Source organism: Danio rerio, chromosome 7 (assembly GCF_049306965.1).
Source record: "Danio rerio strain Tuebingen ecotype United States chromosome 7, GRCz12tu, whole genome shotgun sequence".
Taxonomy (NCBI): domain Eukaryota; kingdom Metazoa; phylum Chordata; class Actinopteri; order Cypriniformes; family Danionidae; genus Danio; species Danio rerio.
The window spans coordinates 49373393-49399736 of record NC_133182.1 but is presented as its reverse complement, the minus strand read 5'-3'; the positions used below and the strand labels follow the sequence as shown (position 1 = coordinate 49399736).

At 35.5% G+C, this 26344-nt stretch overlaps 1 protein-coding gene across 1 annotated transcript in view; it reads left to right on the top strand.

The window, feature by feature from the left end:
- Positions 1-26344, top strand: part of si:ch211-186j3.6 — a 435691-nt gene that overhangs the window by 262460 nt on the left and 146887 nt on the right. Inside the window, exons 15-18 of the mRNA XM_001920953.7 lie at positions 4984-5170; positions 14415-14558; positions 22116-22399; positions 24660-26283. Of these exons, the coding sequence (XP_001920988.3) occupies positions 4984-5170; positions 14415-14558; positions 22116-22399; positions 24660-26283 (2239 nt within the window). The remainder of the gene's footprint in view (positions 1-4983; positions 5171-14414; positions 14559-22115; positions 22400-24659; positions 26284-26344) is intronic.

Here is a 26344-nt window from a genome sequence, read left to right as displayed (position 1 = left end):
ATATAGCAATTGAGTTAACTTAAACATTTATTAAAAATAATCAAAGGCTAACAAGCAATAACAAACACAAAATAAATACATTAAGTAAAAATAAACAATAACTATCAAGATAAACGAAAAGTTCATGCTTCCGAAATCCGTAGTGTTTACTAGTGTATACACAGGTAATTTCCCCTTTAGACATATACTTAAAGGTGCAGTAGTTGACCTGCCAAAATGTTTACCAGTTAGCATAATATCTTTGGTATACAGTCCCTCCCCTGCCGTCCAAAGCCACGCCTCCTGAAATCACAAAAGTGTGCACCCAGACATGACAGCAGACAGCCCACTAGATCTTGTCATTCACCAGTTAGGAATGTAGTTCGTGATTGGCCGGTGGGATGCAGAAATTACACTTATTACTAAGTCATATTTACATAGTATTTCAGTCTGAATATTCAGAGTAGCATGTTTAAAAGTATAGGGAGTGAATCATTGTTCAGAAATGACCCATTATAAATATAAAACAAACTTCACCTCTGTAAAGCAGGGGTCCGTACGTAGATTACTCAGTTAGCAGGATTTAGATGTTGACGATTTGACATGATCCAGGATCGTTTTGTTCTTCAAAACTTATCCGAGAGTTGTTGTCATAGCAACAGTTCTAGTAGATCAAACCTGGTAAGGAGCAGGCTCAATTTATATAAACAGGATTAGATCGAGTCAGTTCATGCAAAGAAAATACTGAAAGTATGTACCAAAATGCTGATATTTTCTTACAGTAGTAGTTATATACACTTGGGAAAAAAAAAAAAAATAAATAAAAAAAAAAATATATATATATATATATATATATATATATATATATATATATATATATATATATATATATATATATATATATATATATATATATATATATTTATTTTTATTATTTTTTTTTCCAAGTGTATATAACTACTATTTCGGAGTGCAGATTGCAGAAATTATATATATATATATATATATATATATATATATATATATATATATATATATATATATATATATATATATATATATATATATATATTTATTAATATTATATATTAATAATAAAACTTCTGCAATCTGCACTCCGAAATGAAAGTACAAAGACTGCCACCTGGTGGTGCAAAGAGAAAACTTATTGATATGAACTTTTTAGATCACTTTAGTACAATTTGTGTATAATAGAAATGCACAATATGTGACTTTTTTTAAAGGAATAATACATATGCTGTCATAAACATGTTTTGACAGTTAATATGATGGTGATTTGATGCTTCACAAAAGTTGCAGACACCTTTACCAGTATCAAAATGCTTTTGTAAACATCCAGTTATTCTTTAAACCGATAAAAAAACGACTACTATAATAAAGAAAATCTTTTCTAAATGAAGAACTAAATACATTGATATGCATTGAAATATGTGATGAATACTCTTGACACTTGAAAGTGTAAAGCCTGCAGCTCACAACAAATGTGTTAGGTTGTTGTGTGTCATATTTAACAAACTGTTTACTGCTAATTTGATGTAATTTTGCTCACATGGATAATTGAATATTAATCAGATGATGTCATTACGCTGCTGTGCCGTCAGCTAATCGTTTCATTGCTGGTCATGATTTCGAGGATCGATAGATCAGTCCTTCACAAAACATGCAGCGATCTCAGATCAGTTCATCCAGACATTTTAATCTGATTCGCAAACTTGCTTGAAGAACCAAATTAGCGAGAGATCAGTTATCAAGATGAAGAGATCCAGGATCTGCCAAATCATCTTAGATCATCTTAGCGAGGTACGAAGAACGGACCCCAAGCTAGGCGGAATAGTGCTATTTACTGAATTTTTTTGTAAACTAAATAAAAATTTACATTATCGATGCTGTAAAAGGACCTTATGGAATTTAGAATAGTTACATCAATCTTTTATTGTGAGATTTCAGTGGCTAAACAACACTTCTGTGCAAATAACCCATTAACAACACAATCTACAAAAGCTTTGCGTGACTAAAAGACTTTTAAAACATATCATTACCTGTCTAAAAGAAATACTTTAGCCATGGTGTCATCCTTCCTAAAGCTCCAAACTCCAATATTAATTCAGGATTTAAAAAAAAAATGTTGATTCAGTATTTGATTTTACAGTGAATGTGATTGTCTCATGTGATTGTCTCGGCGCAATTTTTTTTTTTTTTTTTTTTGAAATAATATTTCTAAAGGAGCTGTTGGTATGGAATCAAAACCCCAACAATCCCAAACAATACAAACATAAAATTATAACAAAAGAATACTAAATAAAAAAAAAAAAATCTGATAAATTATCATATGATTACAATGAAATGACACAAGGAGAAAGTACTGAACTACTGAAAAGTATTTAACACTATATTTAAAAAGGCTTTTTTTGGTGATGGACAGACTTTGCGCAAACAGAGTGTGAAAATATTGATGGTTCTGTGGGCGTCTTCTATGAAATCTGATATCTTGTAATTTCTATTGGATTTAAGTCAGGTGATTGGCTGGGCCATTCCACACAGTTTGGTTTTCTTTCTCTGAAAGAATTTGAGAGTTTCCTTAGCTGTGTTTGCAGTCATAGTCTTGCTGAAATGTCCACCATGTATTCATCTTCATCACTCTAGTAATGTAGATGTTGGACTGAAGCAGTTAATATGAATTTACAATAATAAAGTGCAGAGGGTTGCTGAAGAACTACTGAGAGATTCCAGCTGCTGTCTGGGCACTCACTGCCTTTCTACACTTCCCTTTCTTCATGCGTTCAAGACATGTTTTTTGTTTAACTGGTAAAATATTTAGATTTGTTTTCTTTTCACATATGGAATTCTTTGGTTGGTACCAACACATGGGGGGGGGGGGGATTTCATGTCAACAGCACCTTTAGAAATATGTTTTCTTAGAAAAATTGTGATTTGCAATACTTACTTGGAAATATGTATTATTCCATTCGGAAATGGAATACTTTTTTTTTTTTTTCCCCCGCTGTATTTCTAGTCTGACAGTCTCAGAACTTTTTTGTGTTAATATTCAAGCCTAAATTGAAAATTTTAGACGACAACGCTTGATCTCATCTAGCTTGCACATTTCAGCAACACGTCTCATAGTGTTTAAGAATTAGGTCGGCAGCTGCATTCAGCAATTACCAAAATTTGGAGAGAACATTTGATGTTCGAGTTATTTGAGATATAAGGATGTGAATCCTTTACACTAGTTGGATTCTCATAATTATGGCGGTTACAACATGACACCAACTCACATAATGTATAGGGCTAAAATAAATGTACTACAGTCATGTGGTACAGTGTCACATAGTACAAGTCAGACTTCCCAGAAAAGTCCCAGTTTACAAATTGTAATTATGAGTTGTATGAACACTTTTACTAGTTTCGTAATTACAGTAATTATGATAAGATCTGAACCCAACTGTAGTCAGACAGTAAGGGGTCTTTTGTTGTGGTTTGAATGTTTTTGACCACACGAGCATTTACACACTGTGAAAGCTGTCAAGTTGTGTAAACACCCTGTTTATACACTGAAAAAAAAGATAGATTTCTGCAAAACTGTTGCAAACACTTTATATAAGCTGAATTTATTCATTCATTTATTTTATTTTCGGCTCAGTCCTTTTATTAATCAGGGGTCGCCACAGCTGTATGAACCACCAAGGCTGAAGTAAATTATTATTATAGTTTGTTTAAATTCTGCCCAGGCGACGCAGTGGTGCAGTGGGTAGCACGTTCGCCTCACAGCAAGAAGGTCGCTGGGTTGCTGGTTCAATCCTTGGCTCAGTTGGTGTTTCTGTGTGGAGTTTGCATGTTCTCCTTGCGTTCGCGTGGGTTTCCGCCGGGTACTCCGGTTTCCCCCACAGTCCAAAGACATGCGGTACAAGTGAATTGGGTAGGCTAAATTGTCCGTAGTGTATGAGTGTGTGTGTGAATGTGTGTGTGCATGTTTCCCAGAGATGGGTTGCGGCTGGAAGGGCATCTGTTGCGTAAAAACTTGCTGAATAAGTTGGTGGTTCATTCCGCTGTGGCAACCCCAGATTAATAAAGAGACTAAGCCAACAAGAAAATTAATGAATAAATTCAGCCCAAATAAATTGTTTTCAAACACGTATCTTAAAAAATTTAGTAAATCCAATGAATCATCTTTTAATATTTTTTTTCAATATACCTGTGATTGCGATTGATGAAAATGCATCTTAAGAATATCTAAAAAGTTTAAATGAAAGCCTTATTTTCTTCTCCTTTATAGAATAGCTTTTCAACAGTCCTCTAAATTGCAGATGCCATGCAAAGGCACATTTAATAATGAGTATCATTTGTGGGTGTGAATGCTAATGTCGTTTTTTTTCCTCTTTAAACGTCCCCCACACACAGCCCTTTTTGTGCCAGATGGAGTTTGCCACGTGTTTTATTAACCTGACCCCTGCAATCATTTTATTATGCCGTTTACATTTAATTCAGCCTCTTATTTGTGTTCTCGCCTCTAATGCGGCCGGCAGGGCATCATTTAATACCCACATCATGCTGGTTTAGTGCGGCCGTTCAGAGCAGCTTGTCTGATAATTGTTGTTTGGGGCTTGTTGAAACAGCAGTTGGCACCTCTTCAATTCAGCGGTTTTGGCTATCTAGATTAGCTTCATTATTCTTAACTTGAATGGCCTTGATTCCAGCTTTACCTGCTGGGAAATTGCCAATGTGCGTTAAGGGAATTACTGGCAGAACAAGCAACAGGAGGTCTCACCGTCAGGTCAGAGCAGCTGGGAGAAGAAGTTTTGAGGAAAAGGGAGGATTGATTAATTACCTGGGAATAAATGAAGTGCAGTACTCTTAAAACTGCATATTTTACATTCACAGACACATATACAATAACCATAATAGAAGATAAGTAGTAATTATGAATGTGTTTTTTTTACATAACCTTTCTTCTTAACATCTTTCCTTTTTTGTGTCATGTCTTAGATCTCATACTCTCTACTGAACGACCGAAGCGGAGACTTTCAGTACTTCCGCATTGATCCTGAGCTGGGCACCATCTTCACAGAGGCTGTGTTTGATCGGGAGACCAAGGGATCTTACCTTTTGGAAGTGAAGTCTGTAGATGGCTGGGAATCAGCCAGGCCAGGGAAGCATGGACAGCCCAATTCAGGTACATTGAGCATTACTTGGCATCGTATGTAAAGAAGAAATAAGGTGCATTCACATCAAAGATGGCAACAATAAATATCACTATAACAACAACTATTTTAGCACACACACACAAGCTCATGATATTGGTATATTTAACATGAGGAGAATGCCTTAAATGTTTCTGCTCTTTTATAGACCCTGATTGGTTATATTTTTACTCATCTTGTGGACAAAAACAAAGTCTTTCTGAAAGTTGTTCCAACAATATCATGTTTTTGCGTATGTGTGTTATATTATTAGAGTTATGGTGTGGATTACTTTTATTTTACATTGAAAACTTTATCACCCTTGGTGTAAATGTACCTTTTGAAGTACAAACAAGAAAAATGGGATACATGTATTTATTTACACAACAGTTAGTTCCTACAGCTTTCCAAGAATGCCATTATACAGCACTGGGTCTTTCTACTGTCTGTAGAGCAGATCACAGTATAGTTGCAAGTAAGCAGCAAGGAAATAGAAGAATTTTCTATTCTTTTCTATTCTTTTCTATTCTACTCTACTCTACTCTACTATACTATACTATACTATACTATACTATACTATACTATACTATACTATACTATACTATACTATACTATACTATTATATATATATATATATATATATATATATATATATATATATATATATATATATATATATATATATATATATATATATATATTATATTATTATTGCCTCACAGCAAGATGGTCCAGTTTCCCCCAGGTGCTCCAGTTTCCCCCACAGTCAAAAGACATGTGCTATAGGTAAATTAAATAAGCTAAATTACCCTCTCCGTAGTGTATGTGTGTGAATGAGTGTATATGGATGTTTCCCAATACTGAGTTGCTGCTGGAAGGGCATGCACCCTTTTTATTTACAGCTGGCTTTATTAAGCTGATGCATACAGGTCAAGCAATGTAACAATAGCAAGATGTTGGTATGTTTTAGATCCAATACCATTTCATCTACAGATAGTTCAGTTATGACACCGACATGTTAAGTCATATACAATATGTCTGCGCATGTTGCAGACTTACGATAATTTAAATGTTCAAGACTCATTCAGACCATATTTAGTCAGACCAAGTTTTAGTTTTATTACTCTCATTATGATGATATGTGGTGATATGTGATGATATGTGAGACAAATTTTTTTTGTACACTTTGAACCAGTTAAAGAAATTGCTTCACAAATTGATTCTTGAATACTTGAAACGCAGTAAATAATTGATGCTTGCTGGTAAAAACGATGTAAATGATAAACTCTAAAACACAACTCAGCTAAAACATGCAAATGTTTTATTGAAACTGTAACAGATTTAATGCAATTAGCAAAACCATTATAATTTGTTATTTTAATAAATGGTAAAGGTTGAGTCGTTTGTGTTTGTTAGTTTGGCTAATCATGCCAGTAAAACAATTACATAAATGTGCCATTAAAATCTCCAAATGTGTCAAATCAGAGTACTGTTGAGACATGGGATTCTGGGTTCACAGAAATCACTAAAGGAGCAATGAAATTTCAGAGCCATTACAAAATGTAATCATGTGATTTTTGTATTTCGGTGCTTGCTCTGAACCACTAGTTAGGAAAATTAAGTTTTGAATATTTAAATGGGCTGAACGAATTGCTTCCAAAAATGATTCCCTTTTAAAATGCTTAAAACACCACAAGCTGCAGTTCTGATGCTTATTGGTTACATTATTCGCAAATGAAACAAATACTCAGAACAAATATATAAAACTAATCCGAGATCAAGTGCATAACGTATAAAAACTGGTTCATGGATGGACAGAGCTCATCACCTTTTGCGACAAACTTCAGAAAACTTGAAATATAAATTTGGCTGTTTGATACACAGTCCGAACCACTAATTGGGAACAAATTATTTAGTTTTGGAAAAAGTATTTAATATTCTTGACAAGTTAGCAATTATAGCTGTCATTTTCAAACAATGAGTACATTTACCTGAACACCAATAATCAGATTTTAAAATTATTAAGACAATAGTCTGATTAAGAGTCAACCATGTAAATAGCGATTTTTGAATAAATAAGGTCATAATCAAACTAAACAGAAATCAAATTAAGAGGAGTATGCTGATTTTAGTCACATTATTGAAGTGCAGTACAGACATGCATTGTTGTTTAGGATTTTTTTCGCCACAATTTTCGCCAGAATAGTCCATACACACACAACTGTTTAACACTAGCCTCTGCATTTACCAAAGTCACATTGTTTGTAAATTAAACAAAAGCAGGTATGCCCTTGATCTCTGATTAGTTTTATATACTTATAAATCTAATCAGGGTGACGCAGTGGCACAGTAGATAGTGCTGTCGCCTCACAGCAAGGCATTTCTGTGTGGAGTTTGCATTTTCTCGCTGTGTTCGCTTGGGGTTTTTCATGACAAAGAAACATGCGGTACAGGTGAATTGGGTAGGCTAAATTGTCTGTAGTGTATGAGTGTGTATGGATGTTTCCCAGAAATGGGTTGCAGCTGGAAGGGCTTCTGCTGCATTAAAAACATATGCTGGATAAGTTGGCAGTTCATATTGCTGTGGTGACCCCTGACCCCAGAGATCATGGGCATACTGTTTCCAAACTGGTTCATGGGTTGACAGAGATCATCAGACTTCAACCATTTTATACATATATTTGGCTATTTGATACACAGTCTGAACCACTAATTGGGAACAAATTATTCACACAAGTTTTGGAAAAAGTATTTGATATTCTTCCCAAGTAACTACAGCTGTCATTTTCAAACACAGACTTCCCAATACAGAGCTGAGGCGAAGTATTGTCAATTTTTCTCAGAAAACATAATCCTAAAGGTGCTGCTGACTAGCCAATAATATGCTTTGGTTAAGTCACATGATATGCTGTGTTTTTCTGTGGCGTGATTTCTGACAAACTGGCATTTATTGTGAGTAGTTGCTCAATGCGAATGAAAACATCAATAAAAAAAAAAGAAGGATCAACTTATGTCAGATCTACAAAAAATCTGAAACATCACCTCCAGTAAGTTAAGATGACATATTTACAATTCAAAAAGGTTTTTTTATCAAATGAGCTTTTGTAAATCGGCAAAGTTAAAAAATTTTAATTTCTGTTAGATCCACTGTTGGACGTTGTAGCCATATGACAACATGTTATAAACTCTCAAATGCTTTCAGAGGAAGAAAATCAAGCTATAGAATGGTCCAACCAACCACTCAAAGTAAATCCAATTGAAAATACCAAATAAAGATCAGATTTGATAGACCAGACCCACAGAACCATCAATATTTTTACACTCCGTTGAAGTCTGTGAAAAAAAAATCACACCTGAGCAATTTGTGTGACTTTATTCTCATCATAAGAGGCATCTTTAAGCTGCCATTATCAAAAAGTAATAATAATATTAATAAGGCTGTTAATAATACTAATACTACTACTACTACTAATAATAATAATAATATCAATAATAATAATAATTATTATTATTATTATTATTATTATTATTATTAGACTTGGAAATCCCCAAAAGAGGGCACAAGTGAGCACAATGAGCAAATAATAACAAATCACATTAGTTATCACTGTCATGTCTCTTGACATGAATAGAATAATTAAGCATTTTTGTTCTTTTTTTTTTTTTTTTTTTTACATTTAATCAATTTTTGAGAGAGAGGTGGGAGAGAGAGAGAGAGAGAGAGAGAGAGAGAGAGAGAGAGAGAGAGAGAGAGAGAGAGAGCAACATATTGCTAAATCCTCATTTAATAACAGTTTGGTTAAATTTTTTAGACCACAAGGCTAACCAATATATATTTTTCATTGTATGGATTATTAACAGTGTCTCTTTAGCTGCATTTGCCCTGCCTAAACAGCACTCCAATTCTTGAAGTCATCTACAAACACACAAAAAAGAATGTGTGCCATTCTATCTGGTTTAAATGTTGATGAAGTTGCCAGCGGGGAAGCAGCAGGCAATGTCTGTGAGAGAATTGAGTGTCTTCCAGTACTCTCTATCCTCCTCTGCTGTCTGTCTGCTCACAGTTTGCCTTGCACTCTAAATAAGGGAGAAGATGTGCAGACTTACAAGTTCAGTGAGACAGACAAATGCAGAGACATGGTGGCGGCATTAAAAATGGCCGAGCACACAGGAGACGGGGTGTTGATTAGCAGAGTCACATGCACACGCTCATAATTGCGCAGAAACATGCGAATGTTAATTGCACTAAAATGCTGTCAAAAACATCAATGTGACAAGGCAACAGGCAGATAAAAAAAGAAAAAGCAAGTGTTATTTGAGAAGAATCACACAATGGAGTTGAGCCTCTGTGTTTGTGTTGGAAAACATGACCACGTCTTGATGGCGGAGCTCTGAACAACATGCCAACCTGTCAGAGGGTGGCAGCTAAGCGTATGCTGTGCTCTTTTTATACAGCGTAACATGTCAGAAAGAGAGCGGGATCAAGACTGGAATCAGACACTTTATCTATGAGTCTATCCGCCACTCTCTCATAGCCCTGTCTGAGCTGAAGGCTGGAAAAGGTCACTGCATGATTGTTTGTTTATTTGGTTAAGTTCTCCTCTAGGTTTTCTTGTAGCTGCATGGGATTTTATTTTATAGGACTTAAAAAAAATGTTGGTTTATTGTTATTATTTTTATTTTAGTTCATTTTTGTTTCTTTTTAGAGTTCCCTCAAACATTTGTTTGCTGCTTGTTCAAATTACTTATTTAAAATAAGCTGAAACAACACAATTCTTTAGATTTTTTTTATTGTTATTTGTTTAATCCACTTAATTTATTTCCGTTAACTAATCAGTTTGTGTTGGGACAGCATGAATTATTTGCACATAACAATGCATTTTTTGAACCCTGTATTTTGTTTTATTTGTTGGATTTTTTTATCCATAATTTATTAGAAATATTTCTAAAATAATGAAAAAATCTATTTTCTTCTTTTTTCCATATTGCACAGCAGATTGCAAGACAATCAATTGCAATATATAACACAATATATACAGTATACAGATCCCCTAGTTTTTCACTATTTTGTGATTGCTGAATCCAATGCAAAATCACCAAAAAGTCACAAAGTTTTGCAATCTTGCAAAATTCTTATATAAACGCAAAATAATTTAAAAAAAATCTACAATTGTTTTATTTCAGTTTGCAAATAATTGTTTTACATGACTTATAAACGTTGCATACGCAGAGCATGTTATGTAGTTGAGTGTCTCTCGAAAAATGACGTCTCACCTGTGCCCTCACAATATTAACATTACATGGAATGGAGGACAGGGGAAAAGGGGAGTTTTCAACCTGAGCAGTAAGCAGATGCGGATGAAGTGATTTACATGTGAAGTCAAAGCAAAGATGGGATTAGACATCCTGTGGCGTGAATTGGGCATTTTGTGCCTTTGACGCACTTCAGACTGCAAAAAAAAAAAGCGTGAGCAAACATTTAACAAATAAAGCAATAGAGCAGTGGGTCATGGATGACGGCCACTGGATGTTATCAAATTGAAGGACATTATTTGTGCATTACATGTATGGCTGGTATTGTGATGTGCGTCAAATAAATAAATTATTTTGGTGAACTCTTTCCCTGTAGTTTACAAGAGGAAACGTTTTACTGCCATTGACGAGTTTTATGGCAATCCATGTTTTAGGTATATTACGGGAGGGGAAGCCCTAACGCATGTCCTGAGTGAGGTAGATGTCAGATGCTTCGGGGAGTACAATTTGAGAGAAAGTAAGGTCGAGGATAAAAAAAAGAGTTACACAAACTTCCTTTGGCTTAATCCCTACCATTTTAGATTTGTTTTTTGATCTTGTCTTGACAAGAGAACAAAATAATAAAACTTTATTTTTGTGATTTGTGTCAGATTGCACACCTTTTAATTTTGCAATTGAATATATAAATATATATATATATATATATATATATATATATATATATATATATATATATATATATATATATATATATATATATATATATATATATATATATATATATATATATATATATATACATAAATGTGTGTGTGTGTTTTACATTTTTTAAACACATCTTATGAATAAAGTTATAAGCCGCTTTAGGCTAACTTTTTTTGTTGTTGTTGACAGTCTAAAGAAAAAACCATTGTCATACAATAACTTGCCTAATTACCCTAACTTGCCTAGTAACCTAATTAACCTAGTTAAGCCTTTAAATGCCACTTTAAGCTGTATAGAAGTGTCTTGAAAAATATCTAGCCAAATATTATTTACTCTTTATTTTCGTGGCAAAGATTAAAAAAAAAATCAGTTATTAGAAATAGGTTATTAAAACTATTATGTTTAGAAATATGTTAAAAAAAATCTTCTCTCCGTTAAATTGGGGGAAAAAATAAACAGGGGGACTAATAATTCAGCGCTAATAACTTTGACTTTATATATATATACATGTATCATTACAAATGTATATTTATATATATATTTTAATTGCAAGCAAAATGGTCCGCAGATTTCTAAGAATTACAGCCAAAAAAAGCTGTCATTTTTATCGGAAGAATCACCCCAAAAAAATGTGAGAAACTAGGGGGTCCGAGTATACAATATTTTAAAAAATGTGTACATAAAACTCCTTATGGGAACATGTTAGGAGGGCTTTATTCTTCTTATTCTTATTTCATTATTCTATTTTTATTCTCAATTACAGGAAATGTAGTATTACGTCATACTGTTGTAAAATGTAGCCACACTGAGGTGCTAATTCCACCAAGTATAAATAAATTAGAAATACAACAGTATTGTGTTTTACAAAACAACTATATATATAAAATAAAAAAAATTTACACATGGTGTAAATAAAATCATTACATTATTGTTTCATTATTGCCCCTTAGTGTAAATATAAAATTGATGCTAAAATCAATAGGATTTTTTTTATAATCAAAAAGTAATATGTGTGTGTGATTATTTTCAATTCATTTCATTTTTATATTTATAGCGGTTTTACAATGTAGATTGTTTTAAAGCAGCTTAAAAGGTGGAGAAAAGAGAATACAAAGCCAAAACAATATTTTAGATCATCTTTCAGATGAGACGTAAAACCGAGGTCCTGACTCTCTGTGGTCATTAATAATCCCATGGCACATATTTTATAAAGAGTAGGGGTGTAGCCCGGATGTCCTGCCAAAGTTTCTTCGATCTGCCCTTACCCATCATGGCCTCCCAATCATCCCCATTCACTGAATTGGCTCTATCACTACCTCTCCACTACACTAATATTTACGTAGTATGTGGTGAGCGCACTGGCACTGTTGTCCTGTGGCTGCCGTCACCTCATCCAAGTGGAGGCTGCACACTGGTGGTGGTGTAGAGAGACCCCTACTCGTGATTGTGAAGCGATTTTGGTATATAGTCATACACAATATTGCGCAATATAAGACACTTTACATTACATTGTAGAACATTCCAGCAAATCAGGCAGGCAGGAGAGTAGTTGTAAAATGCTGGTGTAGCTCTATTTAATTAAAACTGATTCAGTTCAGTTTAATATAAATGTCATCATTGAAGCTCAGTTTAATTCAGTTTAGTTTAATTTTTGCCTTGCTTTAACCTTTATTATATAACAAACGTTGTATTGAACGATACTGCATGTATGTAACATTGTGTTTTGTTTGTGAGTCAAAGATCATTAAGTGAAGTTGTTTAAGCCAAAAAAGTGCATATGTTCTTTACATTTTCAGCTATTTAAGGGTTATAAAAATTTTAAGCAAAGTGGATGATCATTTTTTTCCTCTCCTTAAAACATTTGTCCAAATTCTTTTTATTTAAAAGATGAAGTGCAGCTCGAAGGATATTAGGACAGCAGATACTAGAGTATGACAGTCTTCTCAGCTACTTAAATCCCTAAAACATTAGCATTTACAGAAAGTGTTTCTTGTGTAAAGAACCTTTTCTTGTGCTTCATTTATTCAAACAAGCAGTCCATTATTTATCCTAGCATTGCATACACGCAGAGATGATTCAGATTGTGCAATTGAAGTTCATTCAAAATGGTAGCTTGAAGTTATGTGATAGTTTGAGATTCCAGTTGAGTACGGCTATGAAAATGAATGAATGAATGAATGAATGAATGAATGAATAATCAAATAGAATGAGAAAAGTATTTAAAAATTGAATAGATCATACTTAGTTTTTCCTAAATTAGTTATTTCTAATTTGTGTTTTATTAAACATACTTTTTTTTTTCTTGATAGTGATATTAATATAAAATCATTGTCTTTTTAATGAATTAACTAAAAGTGACCTTGTTATCAGACATGTTTCTATTAATTTTAGATGACACAATGCTAATGTTAATATTTCAGAAGATAAATCAATATTGAAATCAATATTTGTTGAAATAAACCTTGAAAACATTTGTTAATCTGACAACTTGTCATTTTATAAAGGAAAAAAAAAGTTCTACAAGCATTGTTATTTCGATTTGCCCAAAAAATTATATCAGAGCTCAAGTGATCTTATATTGGTTTCAGTAGCTATTTATTATTCATTCGTTCATTTTCCTTCAGCTTAGTCCCTTTATTAATCTTGGGTTTCCGCAGCGGAATGAATCACCAACTTATCCAGCATATGTTTTACACAGCGAATGCCCTTCGAGCTTCAACCCAGAACTGGGAAACACTCACACACACTAATTCTCATACATAATGTACACTACGGCCAATTCAGCTTATTTAATTCACCTATAGCACATGTCTTTGGACTGTCGGGGAAACCAGAGCACATGGAGGAGACCCACCTGAACACGGGGAGAACATGCAAACTCCACACAGAAATGCCAACTGGCCCAGTCTGGGACTCGAACCAGCGACCTTTTTGCTGTAAAAGTGCTAACCATTAATGTGGGGGAAGCATCACAAATTTTTACTTGCCTGCATGAGTAAACACAGAACCCCTAAGGTTTTTGACGGCACCTGATGCGTTAAGACCCAAAATAGAGTCACATGCGAGAAGTAGATAGAGAGATGAAGATAGGCAGAAAATAAATGAGACAAACAGAATTCTCATGAATTTGATGGAATTGGAAATGGCAGTTATTTACAAAGATGGGAGGAAAAGGCAAGAGGAAACGAGAGACAAGCACTTGAACGTAAGAAAGGAAAGAAAGGTAAAGGTAAGATAAGAGCGCACTGATTGCTAGTAATGTGTTTTTACTCTCCTCAGATACGGCATACGTGCGCATTTTCATCAGTGACGTGAACGATAACAAGCCGGTGTTTGCCCAGCCTGTATATGAAGTGGACGTGGATGAGGATGCTGACGTGGGCTCCACCGTCCTCACAGTCAGCGCTAATGATGAAGATGAAGGTAGGTGAAGATCAAGAGCAGGATATTTTGGTGCGCAGATTAGAACAATATGCAGATTGCAGGAAACAGAGTGTTCATTTGGTGAAAATGAGGGTTTGTACATTTGACAACCTGACATCACAGCTCAGGTGTGATCATTTACACCTGGTGAATACATGTTCTGCCGAGTGTGAGGAAGACATGTTAATTAATATATTAACTAATTAGAGACACGGAATGTCATTTTTGCTGCCAGAAGGTACCTATTCACAAAAATCCAAATGCATAGATTGTTTTGTTGTGACATAGGGCTCATGGTCTAACAGGGTTGTGCTTATTCTCTTATTGAGTTATGGGTGTGTTTTGAGCATAGCGTGCATTAAACCAACCAGACTCTCATCCTCCATTCCCTTTAATAGTAAAGTGCGCCACACCATGGTGCATTTGCTCTTTACATGGTGGACTTTGAAAGTAGAAAAACTAAATGTTTAGCTAGTGAAAAGCAGATAAACAGACTATCTGCAGTGCAAGGATAAAGAATGAGCCTCCTCGGCCTCTTTACTTTACTCCTTTACTTTCATGGATTAAGGAAACAGTGGAAACTCACTCCACTGAAGACATTCATTAGCTTACATATTTAATTTGTTTGTTAAGAGCAAAGATTTAAGTAACTAACACACTCCACACTAGACTTTAGACCTGCTTTTGGCTGGTCAATGGTGCTATTTCAGTTCTTCAAAATAGAAACGCGCCAACATTGCACCTTAACACACATCCTTTAAAGACCGGAATTGCTATTTAAACAATGTGGTGCAAAACTTGAAAATTAGGGTTGCACTCATCTGAAAACAGCAACAAATCGCGTCAAACACATCTTGCACCTTATTGTGTCGGGTGTAAGACAGGGCCCAATCTTGGAATCTTGGGAGTTGTCGTCATCAATACATTATAAGAGACTACTGCATTATTCATGTTCCTGGATAAGTTTAAGTATAGAAAGACTGAAAGGTGTCAAAGTGAAATGAAGACCAATGAAGCAATTAAGAAGAAAGGAGCATGATGCAGAATGGAAGAAACACAGCTTTTATCATGCCACAGTTGACTGCTTCTGGTTCTTCTTGTGATAATGTGGGAAAGAAGCAATCAACCACATTAAAAAATACAGAATCAGATTACTGAAACCCATAGTTTCTGAAAACTCCAACCAGGGTAAAGATTTTCAGAAACATCAGTAACAGTGTTTTTGCCTTCTGATCTCGGCATGTGTTCTGTTTTCTCCTTTATGATTGGCCTACATGGCTTTATTCTATGGCTTTTATTGCCAACTGTTGATTCGGCATGCCCTTAAGAGTGCATCGCACTGTGTTTTTGTGTTTTCATATGGTCAGAGATTTATTCTTTTAAACAAAAGTGGGAAAAACTATAAAAATACCTGCATATGTGTGGACATGGCCTAATACAATTTATTAAAATGTGTTTTTTTTTCTGTTTTCTATGAAACCAAAGCAGATATCGAGGGTGTATGACGACATAAGCAAAGCTGTACACACTCAAAAAAATACTTTTGCTGCTTGTTCAGACTACATATTTAAAAGGTGTTGAATCAATACAATTCTTTATTTATTTATTTTTTTAAGGGACAACTTAACTGTTTTTATGCTCAGTCCATTAAAATTTGTTAAATCATTATGTTAACAGTGTATTTGTGTTGGAACAACATGAACGAATTGTGTGCAACCCAGCATTTTTTTTTACAAAACATGGTTTGTGTCACTAGTTAATTATTACTATTTATTTTTTTTTCTATGGATTGTATATTCTTTTAAACTTTTGGGATATCCTAAGTATAAGTCTGCAAAATGTATATTTCGCCACTTTAGTTTTGTAAGGTTCTATCTGATGTTTTTGTAAAAATTGAGTTCTTATTAAATGACTACATATTTACATTATGAAATGTTTTTTTTTTTTTAATTTGTTTATAAAAAAACAAGTTTTATCTACAAAGTTAAACTTCAGATTGGCTTTAAAAGGTTTTTTCTGTAAGCCAATCAGCATATTAAATGCACACACGTGGACCAATCAGGATCAGTCTATTTGCCGTTTGCCGGAGTGCTCTATTGACAGCAGGAAAGACCAGAAAAAAACACAAAATCAGAGTCGACTAAATAATGCTGCACCACACAAAACTAAGAAAAACCTGATGCTTTAAAGATGTGTGTAAATGTGATGATTGAGAAGACTTTTTTTTTTTTACATTGAGATAAAACGTTACATTTTACATTGTTGAAAAAGCTACTGTTATTAAAAAATCTAATATATTAAATGTGAAATATCTTCATTTATGTATATATAGTCAGTGAAACATTTTTTCAATGTTTATTAAACTCATTTGCTCATTGTCTGTTTTATTTTAAAGTCTTAACATTTGATATCAAGCCTTGATGGGCAAACTCTTCATATAATTCAAAAAATATAATTCATGTAAAGCACATAATTCAATAAATATTACCATAATACATATAGCCTTGTATACTTAATTTGAACAAGAAAAGATATTAATCATAAAACGTTAAATAAATGTCAGAGAAAGCCAAAATTTTACTTTCTCAAACATCAACCGTTACAGCACCAGTTTTTATTTTTTCTAATTAAATTAATAAACAGACTGATTGTATTTCCTAAAAGTAATGCTATAATGAATGATCTGTCAGATAGAACCTTATAATCTCAAGCTGAAAATTACTTTAGAATTAGAAGGGTCTACAGTATCTGCATTTGCCCTGTTTTTTACCCCAATTTGCAAATTTAGGAGTTTTGATCATTTATATTTAGAGTACATTTAAGATCTCTGTCATATTAAACTATGAAAGAGCACTGTTACACACATATTGGTTGCTATATGGAATGCAAAGTCTTTGAAGCTCTATTTCTTAAAATCATTTAGAACGCAGGTAGAACCTTATAATTCCAAGGCAACAATATCTATTCTAGTGTTTATTTTTTTATTTATTGTATATTCTAATAAAAATCTTAAATACTTTACATAAAAATAATAAAAAATTTAATAATTTTCGCAAGAAGGTCGCTGGGTCGCTGGTTCGATCTTCGGCTTGGTTGGCGTTTCTGTGTGGAGTTTGCATGTTCTCCCTGCGTTCGTGTGGGTTTCTCCGGGTACTCCGGTTTCCCCCACAGTTCAAAGACATGCGGTACAGGTGAATTGGGTAGGCTAAATTGTCCTAATGTGTATGAGTGTGTGTGTGTGTGTGTGTGTGTGTGTGTGTGTGTGTGTGTGTGTGTGTGTGTGTGTGTGTGTGTGTGTGTGTGTGTGCGTGTGTGTGTGTGTGTGTGTGTGTGTGTGTGTGTTTGAATGTATGGATGTTTCCCAGAGATGGGTTGCGGCTGGAAGGGCATCCGCTGCGTAAAAACTTGCTGGGTAAGTTGGTGGCTCATTCCGCTGTGGCGACCCCAGATTAATAAAGGGACTAAGCCGACAAGAAAATAATAATAATAACAATAACAATAATAATGAAGTTCAAAGAAAAATTTAGTGTGCATTACATTTTTAAAAAGTCCAATTATGAATAAGATTTGGATAAAAAAAAAGGGGTTGTTTCAATATTTACTTTGTTTCTGCTGTCGGGCTACATTAGTGCATGCTAAACCTCTCACAGGGTTTGGCTAGCACACAGCGATATTAATGAAACACGGTTCGAACATGTTCCCAAGAGCTCGTGCTTGTCTCCAGGCTGTTGCTCTCATATTCCTCTGCTTCGTGCAATAACATCTGTAGCACTCGTGAATGTGAGACAGAGACAGTTGGTTCCTCATCAATATACCCTGAGAACATAACAAATGCCGCTCCCTAGATATAAGCAGCCCTCCTGCATTGCCATGCAAAAAGCCTGAGATAATATTTTTGTTTTATCACGCACTCAGAAACACGCAGGAAGAGGATAGTCTACATAACTCATCAGCCGGCCTGTCTCGCTATACAGATGCACTACTGAAGCGCGTAATTCCCTGTGCTCCAGTTGAATCCACGCTACACTCCTTGGTGTGGATTTGATGCAGGGTAGAGGAAGGGAATTCTTGCATCAGTCATTCATCATAATACAGCCTGAAGTGCTTGGACATTCCCCGAGCCTGAAGCTTTACCCTGATGAATAGATTTCAGCCTTCGCTGCAGCTCAGACTTAAAGGGATAGTTCGTTCAAAAATGAGAATTTACTCGCTATTTACTCTCCCTCAAGAGATTACAAACCTTTATGAGTTTCTTCCTTCTGTTGAATGCAAAAGAATATATTTTGGAAGCTGAAAATATGTAATCGTTGACTTACATAGCAGGAATAAACAAATACTACAGAAGTCAATGTTTCCAACATTCTTCAAAATATCTTTATTTGTGTTTAACAAAAGAAAGAAACCACTGAATGTTTGAAATAAGTAAAGGGTGAGTAAATAATGACAGCATTTTTGCTTTTGGCTGAACTATCCCTTTAACCCTCGCAGCCACATGGAGGAAAGCCATGGAAAGCTGGCGAGCTTTCATTCCACAATACATCTGCTCTTTCATGAGCTAGCCATGCTTGATTCTTTGCATTAGCAAAACGTGCAAATAAGCCAAATATTCCCTAATGCAATTTTGTAGAGGTACCCAAGGCAATGTGAGATGGTGGAGAGGAAATGGCGATAAGGCTCGTAATGCGTCGTTTCCTATTCATTAACCTTGTACCAGCAGGAATATCCAAACACACTGTGAGCGGATCTGATGGATTGAGGATTGTGTTTTGCACTGTTTGCTTAGCTGGGTTGTTTGTTTATATGTAGTCTCTTTGAGCTTTGAGTCCTCAATGCAACATTACAGCAAATTGGTAATAAGGAATTTAATAAAAGACACAACATGTGCATCTTTCACTGTTTAATTAACATAACCCAATGGGGGATCTAAGCATTTATTCCTTACCTATTAAGTTGGTTCGAAGATTGTGCTTGATTGTTTTTCATTAGCTAGCTTTCAAATGTAGCTATGCTCATCTTTGACGAATTGGAAACTGCTACAACAAAGACATTTGAGTAATGTTGAATGTAAACATTATAGTTTATCACAGCTGAATATTGTGATCTGACTTTTTCTTTTTTTAATGACATATGCCGAGTTCAGACTGCATGATTTTGAAAGTTGTTGTGTCACAGATGTTTTCACTCTGTATGATTATCTGGGCTAGCATTTTTTGCTGCTTTGTTTACACTGCAAGATGGATCGGCGACAGGGGCTTTCACATTGCATGTCTTTACAATAGGAAGAATCGCCGACAACTTCGTCCAAACTATGTCTCGCAACCAAAAACACATAGTATATCTTTTGTTATTAAAGAGAAAGAAGCCTTTAGTGGGGCAGAAAATGTATGTATTTTCTCAACTGGGTTTAAAGGGAATTGGCAATTTCTCCTCAACTTTCTTTTGAGACTCGGTTGTGATATTGCCCAGATGACACGTCAAACAGACACAGTGCTCCTGCCAAATTTACACTAGTTTTCCTCCATTTCTTAGGTTCAAATAAACTGAAAATGAGCTCTTTTAACTTCTCCCCCAGCTTCCCGCTGGCCTACAGGTACACACACTATTGAATGCTGCTCTCTCATTGGCTGTAGGTGATCGGCGATGTTGTTTTCAGTCAAAACTCATTTCACATGGCATGATTTGAATCGCCGACAACGTGACATATTTACCATGCCAAATATTTCACAGGCATCAGCAACTCATAGCGATTCTCTCAGTTGGCGTCTTTGATAGTTCACATTTTGTGATTGTTACTCACATGCACGAGCACCAATTTGCCTGTGATTTCAGGCAATTTTCTCAAAACCTGTCGGCGTAACTGATCCAGTTACTATGACCATTTATGTGAAGCTGCTTTGACACATTCTATATTGTAAAAGCCCTATACAAATAAAGCTGAATTGAAAAATTGAATTATCGAGTGGCGAAAAAGGAAAGGGTTTGCAATAAAAGGGCAGTTTTAATTCGTGAACTTGCTGATTGTGCAACATAAACACAGATGCAGGGAAGATGGACAGTAAACCTGAGAGCAGCATTTACAGCAGATCTGAGAGCTGTGAGGATTTAAAGGATTTTCAGTCTATAATATTGTAATGATATTACTGTAAGCTTAGTAACTAAATCTTTTTGATTAAGGTTTGTCTTGAAAAACTGAAAGAGTACTAACTTTTCCACCTTGCAAATTAGAACCTAAATAGAATGTGACCCCTTACAAATGCAACCTAAATTGTACATTTTGTTTAAATGTATTTTTTATTAGAGAAATTTTTACAATGTAAATTTGTCAAATTGTGTAGGTTAAGTATTTAAGTAAATACTTTACTTTGTAATAAATCAATTAATTAAATGAATTACAATTAGGATGTTACTGTGTATATAAATACATATTATACATGAATTTATGTACACACATAAATACAATAAATTTTAGTCTGAAATGTGATATGTATACAGTACAGATGAGTGAAACATTTAATAATTTCTTCTAACAATAATGGGCAAAGCTTCTGAAAAGAAAAGTGTTCATTCACCTTGAAGCTGTTCCAAATTTTCCAAATTTGAAGGATTATTTTTAAGTTTCAAGTGGGGTGTAAGGTTTTTTTAGACACCAAACGTTCTTCAACTCCATTAGTAACTTTTTTTTTCCAAAAAAGGACAGGCAATTTAGAACAACATGATAGTGATTAAGGGGCATTTGACGTATTATTATAAGTTATATTATTAACTTGTTATTATTATTATTATTATTATTATTATTATTATTATTATTATTATTAAATATTATTATTATTATTATTATTATTATTATTATTATTATTATTATTATTATTATTATTATTATTATTATTAAATTAAGCTTTCAGTAATTTCCTTAGTACTGAAATGCGTTAAACATGCACAAATGCACAGAAGAGGTGCTGGGTTGGTGTTATTGAAAAGTAAAAAATTCATGAGACTGGTTTTATAAGCTATAAGTTTTGAGTGCAATTTCTTTTTCTTTTTATTTTTTTTATTAGATGTTAAAAGGAAAGCCCAGCTTGAGCTGAATGGGCCTTTGACTGAATGTCTGGCAAAAACTATGGGTACAAAGCAGGGTTTCGGGTGGGGAGAAATTTGAAATAAGTGAAATTTTTTTTAGACCATTGTTAAACATTCGGAAAAAAAGAAATAGAGAATTTTTAATTCTAGACATATCTTCACCTAATTTAAGGTTTATTGGTCTGTTTCCATGGTGGCGAGTGTCCAAGGCTGCTCTTAACAATAACCTCTAAAGGCCATCAAAGCAGTTTATTGTTCACCTGCAGCAAAAAGCTTGTTATCATGCTTTAAATATATATCGTTTTTCCTGCTAAGCATTTTTTGACACTTTAAGAAATGCCTGACTTTTAGCCTTTTGTCCAATAGCTTTTACATCCGCTTAAATGAAGATATTTCACTTCCTCGTTGTTCTTCTTGAGATTTTATTCAAGCCATAGCAAAAAGCATTCTCTCTGTTCAGTAACTGTTCTTATTCTTTAGGTGCTAATGCCAAGTTACGCTACCAGATTACCTCAGGAAATGTCGGAGGTGTTTTTGACATGGAGCCTGAGGTGGGGACCATCTTCATCGCCCAGCCATTGGATTATGAACAAAACAAGCTCTACAAGTTGCACGTCTTGGCCTCGGATGGCAAGTGGGAGCATTATGCTACAGTGATAGTTACAATTGTGAATAAAAATGATGAGGCACCTGTTTTCTCTGTGAATGAGTACTACGGCAGTGTGACAGAGGAGCTGGATGGTTCTCCTGTCTTTGTGCTACAGGTACAGTTTCTAGTTTCTCTTCTTGGATTCCATCAGCTCTGTGTTATTTTTCAGCTCATATTTTTGTTATTTCAAAATGTCATTTGAGGCTTTTATTTCTTTTTGGGAAAAAAAGTGTGTTAGTAGTCTCTCTAAATGTAATAAAAAAAGGTCATTGATGTGTGAATTAACACATTCTTCTTTCATTATTACGCTTGTTACAAATTAATAATACAACATCATTGGAAATTGCCCAAGCACTCATTTGCATGTCCTTGTCAGGGTATTTTGTGTTTTGTTTTTTGTTGTTATTATTATTATTATTATGGTGAAAATTGGGATTGATTTGTTCTTTTGAATGCAGTCAATATTCCCATAGAGTCTACAGAGGTTTGTGCATTCTTTTTAAAGTCTAAAGATGTTTCATTATTAAAAGAATGAAATGGAATTAGGAACATCATTTGACTATTTGTGGAAAAGAATTGAGAGGCTCCTTTTTAATCAGATAGTTTAATATTTTTTTAATGCCAAAAATTGTTTGAGGTAATCTTATTTCCTAACTTTTATTTAATCTCCTGGACAAAATTAGTTGTTTTTTATCATTTATTTTAATTTATTAGTTTCTTTCTTTTTTCATATTTTTTTCTCATTTGTTTGCTGTCATTTGTATTCTAATACAAATCATGTTTGTAATAATGTTTATAATCACAAATGTGCAAAACTATGTGAAGCGGATGGATGGATGGATGGATGGATGGATGGATGGATGGATGGATGGATGGATAAAAGGACAGAAAGAAAGAGGAAATAGGATGGATGGATGGATGGATGGATGGATGGATGGATGGATGGATGGATGGATAGATGGATGGATGGATGGATGGATGAAAGGACAGAAAGAAAGAGGAAATAGGATGGATGGATGGATGGATGGATGGATGGATGTATGGATGGATGGATGAATGAAAGGACAGAAAGAAAGAGGAAATAGGATGGATGGATGAAAGGACAGAAAGAAAGAGGAAATAGGATGGGTGAATGGATGGATGAATGGATGGATGGATGGATGGAAGGATGGATGAAAGGACAGAAAGAAAGAGGAAATAAGATGGATGGATGGATGGATGGATGGATGGATGCATGGTCGGTTGGTTGGTTGGTTGGTTGGTTAGTTGGTTGAATGGATAGATGGATGGATAAAGTGTTGATTGGATGGATGGATGGATAGATGGTTAATGATATGGATGAATAGACTTTTATATAGTGTGGGTGGGTATATTTTTAGAGAGATGGATAGGAAAGATTGGTCTATGGTTTTTGGAGCTTTGGTGTTGCCGCCATTGATGAATATTTCATTTGCCCCTTTTGCGTTTTTTGGCTGAGCACCCAGTTAAGAGGGATGTGCATGCTTTTTTACAGTTTTTCAAGGAGTGGTTTATAAAAAATAAAGTTAGATATATGTTAAAGAGAGGGATGGATAGAGAGATGTGTTAATGAAAAGAGTGGGTTAATGGGTTAATATACAGATGGTTGGTGGATGGATGAAATATAATGATATATGGATGAATGGATAGATGGATAAATGAAACAAGAAAGAGAGAAAGAAAGAAAGAAAGAAAGAAAGAAAGAAAGAAAGAAAGAAAGAAAGAAAGAAAGAAAGAAAGAAAGAAAGAAAGAAAGAGAAAGAAAGAAAAGATGGATGGATGGATGGATGGATGGATGGATGGATGGATGGATGGATGGATGGATGGATGGATGGATGGATGGATGGATGGATGGATGGATGGACGGATGGATGGTTGTATGAATGGTTTATTGAGGTTGGTGGATATACTGTTAGAGAAATGGGTGGTATGAAAGATTGGTTGATTGAAAAAGTTAGAAATCTGGTAAAGAGAGAGATGGACAGATATAAAGAAGAGTTTATGGAAAGAGTTGGAGAGATGGGTGGTGGATGGATTAAATAAAGCAAAAATAAATAAAGAATGATGGCTGGATCGATGTGTATATAAGCGAATAAATGTATGGATGAAGAAGAGATGGATGGAGAAGGAATGGAAAAATACATGTATAGATGTATGAACAGACAGTTGGAAAGATGCACAGAAGGTTGTGCAGATAAAATAGATGATAGATCAATACACATAGAGAAATATATGGATGACTAGAACATGTACAGATAAAATGAGTATATATGGATGGATGGTTGGAGGAATAGAGTGATTTTTGTTTTTGCTAAGTGTGCAGAATAATCTTCAATATATTCTCTTTGATGTTGCAGGTAACAGCTTCTGACCCAGATAAGGATGCTGACCAGGAGGCTTTGAGATATTCCCTTCATGGTCAAGGTGCTGAGAGCGAGTTCATCATTGACGAGGTGACTGGGAAGATTTATGCCCAGAGAACATTAGACCGCGAGGTCCGGGCAGTGTGGCGTTTTGTGGTCCTGGCTACAGATGAGGGTGGCGAGGGGCTGACAGGATTCACAGATGTCATCATCAACGTATGGGACATAAACGACAATGCTCCTATTTTTGCGTGTGCTCCGGACAGTTGCCATGGAGATGTGGCTGAAAATTCTCCCCCTGGCACCTCTGTCATGGAGATGACGGCCACTGATCTGGATGATGCAGCTGTCGGACAAAACGCAATGCTGGCCTATAGGATTGTAGGTAATGCTGCTCTTAATGGAGCTAACAATGGAGCAGATATGTTTAACATCAATCCGGCAACTGGGACTGTTTCTGTATCGATGTCTGGCCTGGACAGGGAACAGATTGACTCGTATGTATTGGTGGTGGAGGCACGGGATGGTGGAGGTATGATTGGATCAGCCACCGCCACTATCCACGTAACAGACGTTAATGACCACATACCTCGTTTCCTGGACCGCTCCTGCTTCGTGCGCATCCCTGAAAGCAGTGAGCCCAACACGGCCGTAATTGAGCTCGCCGCAGAGGATGCAGATGCTGGAGAAAATGGCCAGCTTACCTTCAGCGTAGTGGCTGGTGATCCCGAACAGAAGTTTTACATGGTAAGCCATCGACAGGAGCAGCGTGGGACTCTTCGTCTCAAAAAGCGACTGGATTACGAAAGACCAGGCGAGCAACGTTTCAACCTTACCATCAAAGTGGAGGATATGCAGTACTCCACTCTTCTACACTGCACACTCGAAATCGAGGACTGCAATGACCACGTGCCGGTCTTCATTCCTCACTTCCTCCAGCTTCCTGCCATACGAGAGGACGTGGCTCCAGGAACGAGCTTGGCAAGTGTGGCTGCCAGTGATTTGGACTTGGGGTTGAACCGCGAGATTACTTATACCATTGCTGCTGAGTCTGATCCCTACCATCTGTTTTCGGTGGACCAGTCAGGGCTGGTCACTGTTGCTAGCGAGTTGGATCGTGAAAAGGTCGCACAGCATCACTTGGTTATTCTCGCAGCAGACCACGGGACGCCACCATTGACTGGCACCGCAACGATCCAGATGGCTCTGCTGGATGTCAATGACAACGGTCCTGAGTTTGAGGTTGCATATGCACCAGTAGTGTGGGAGAATGTTTTGGGACCACAGGTCGTGCGGCTTAACCAGACTTCCATGCTATTGAGAGCCGTGGACAGAGATTCAGTGGAGAATGGCTCGCCCTTCTCGTTTTTCGTGCCTCTGGAGTATCGTTACAGCAATGACTTCCACCTGCAGGATAATGGGAATGATACGGCCACCATCACCGCCCTGAGAGCTTTCGACAGAGAGAGACAGAAGGAGTTTCTTTTACCTGTCATCATGACCGACAGCGGCAGTCCACCCAAGACCGTCACAAACACCCTCACCATCACCATCGGCGACGAGAATGACCACGCACACACAGCGGGACAGAAGAAAGTGTTCATCAACTGCCACAGAGGTAATCTCTCTAATATTATAAGCGTGTGCTGGCACGTTAAAGTGGGTCATGGTAAATTATA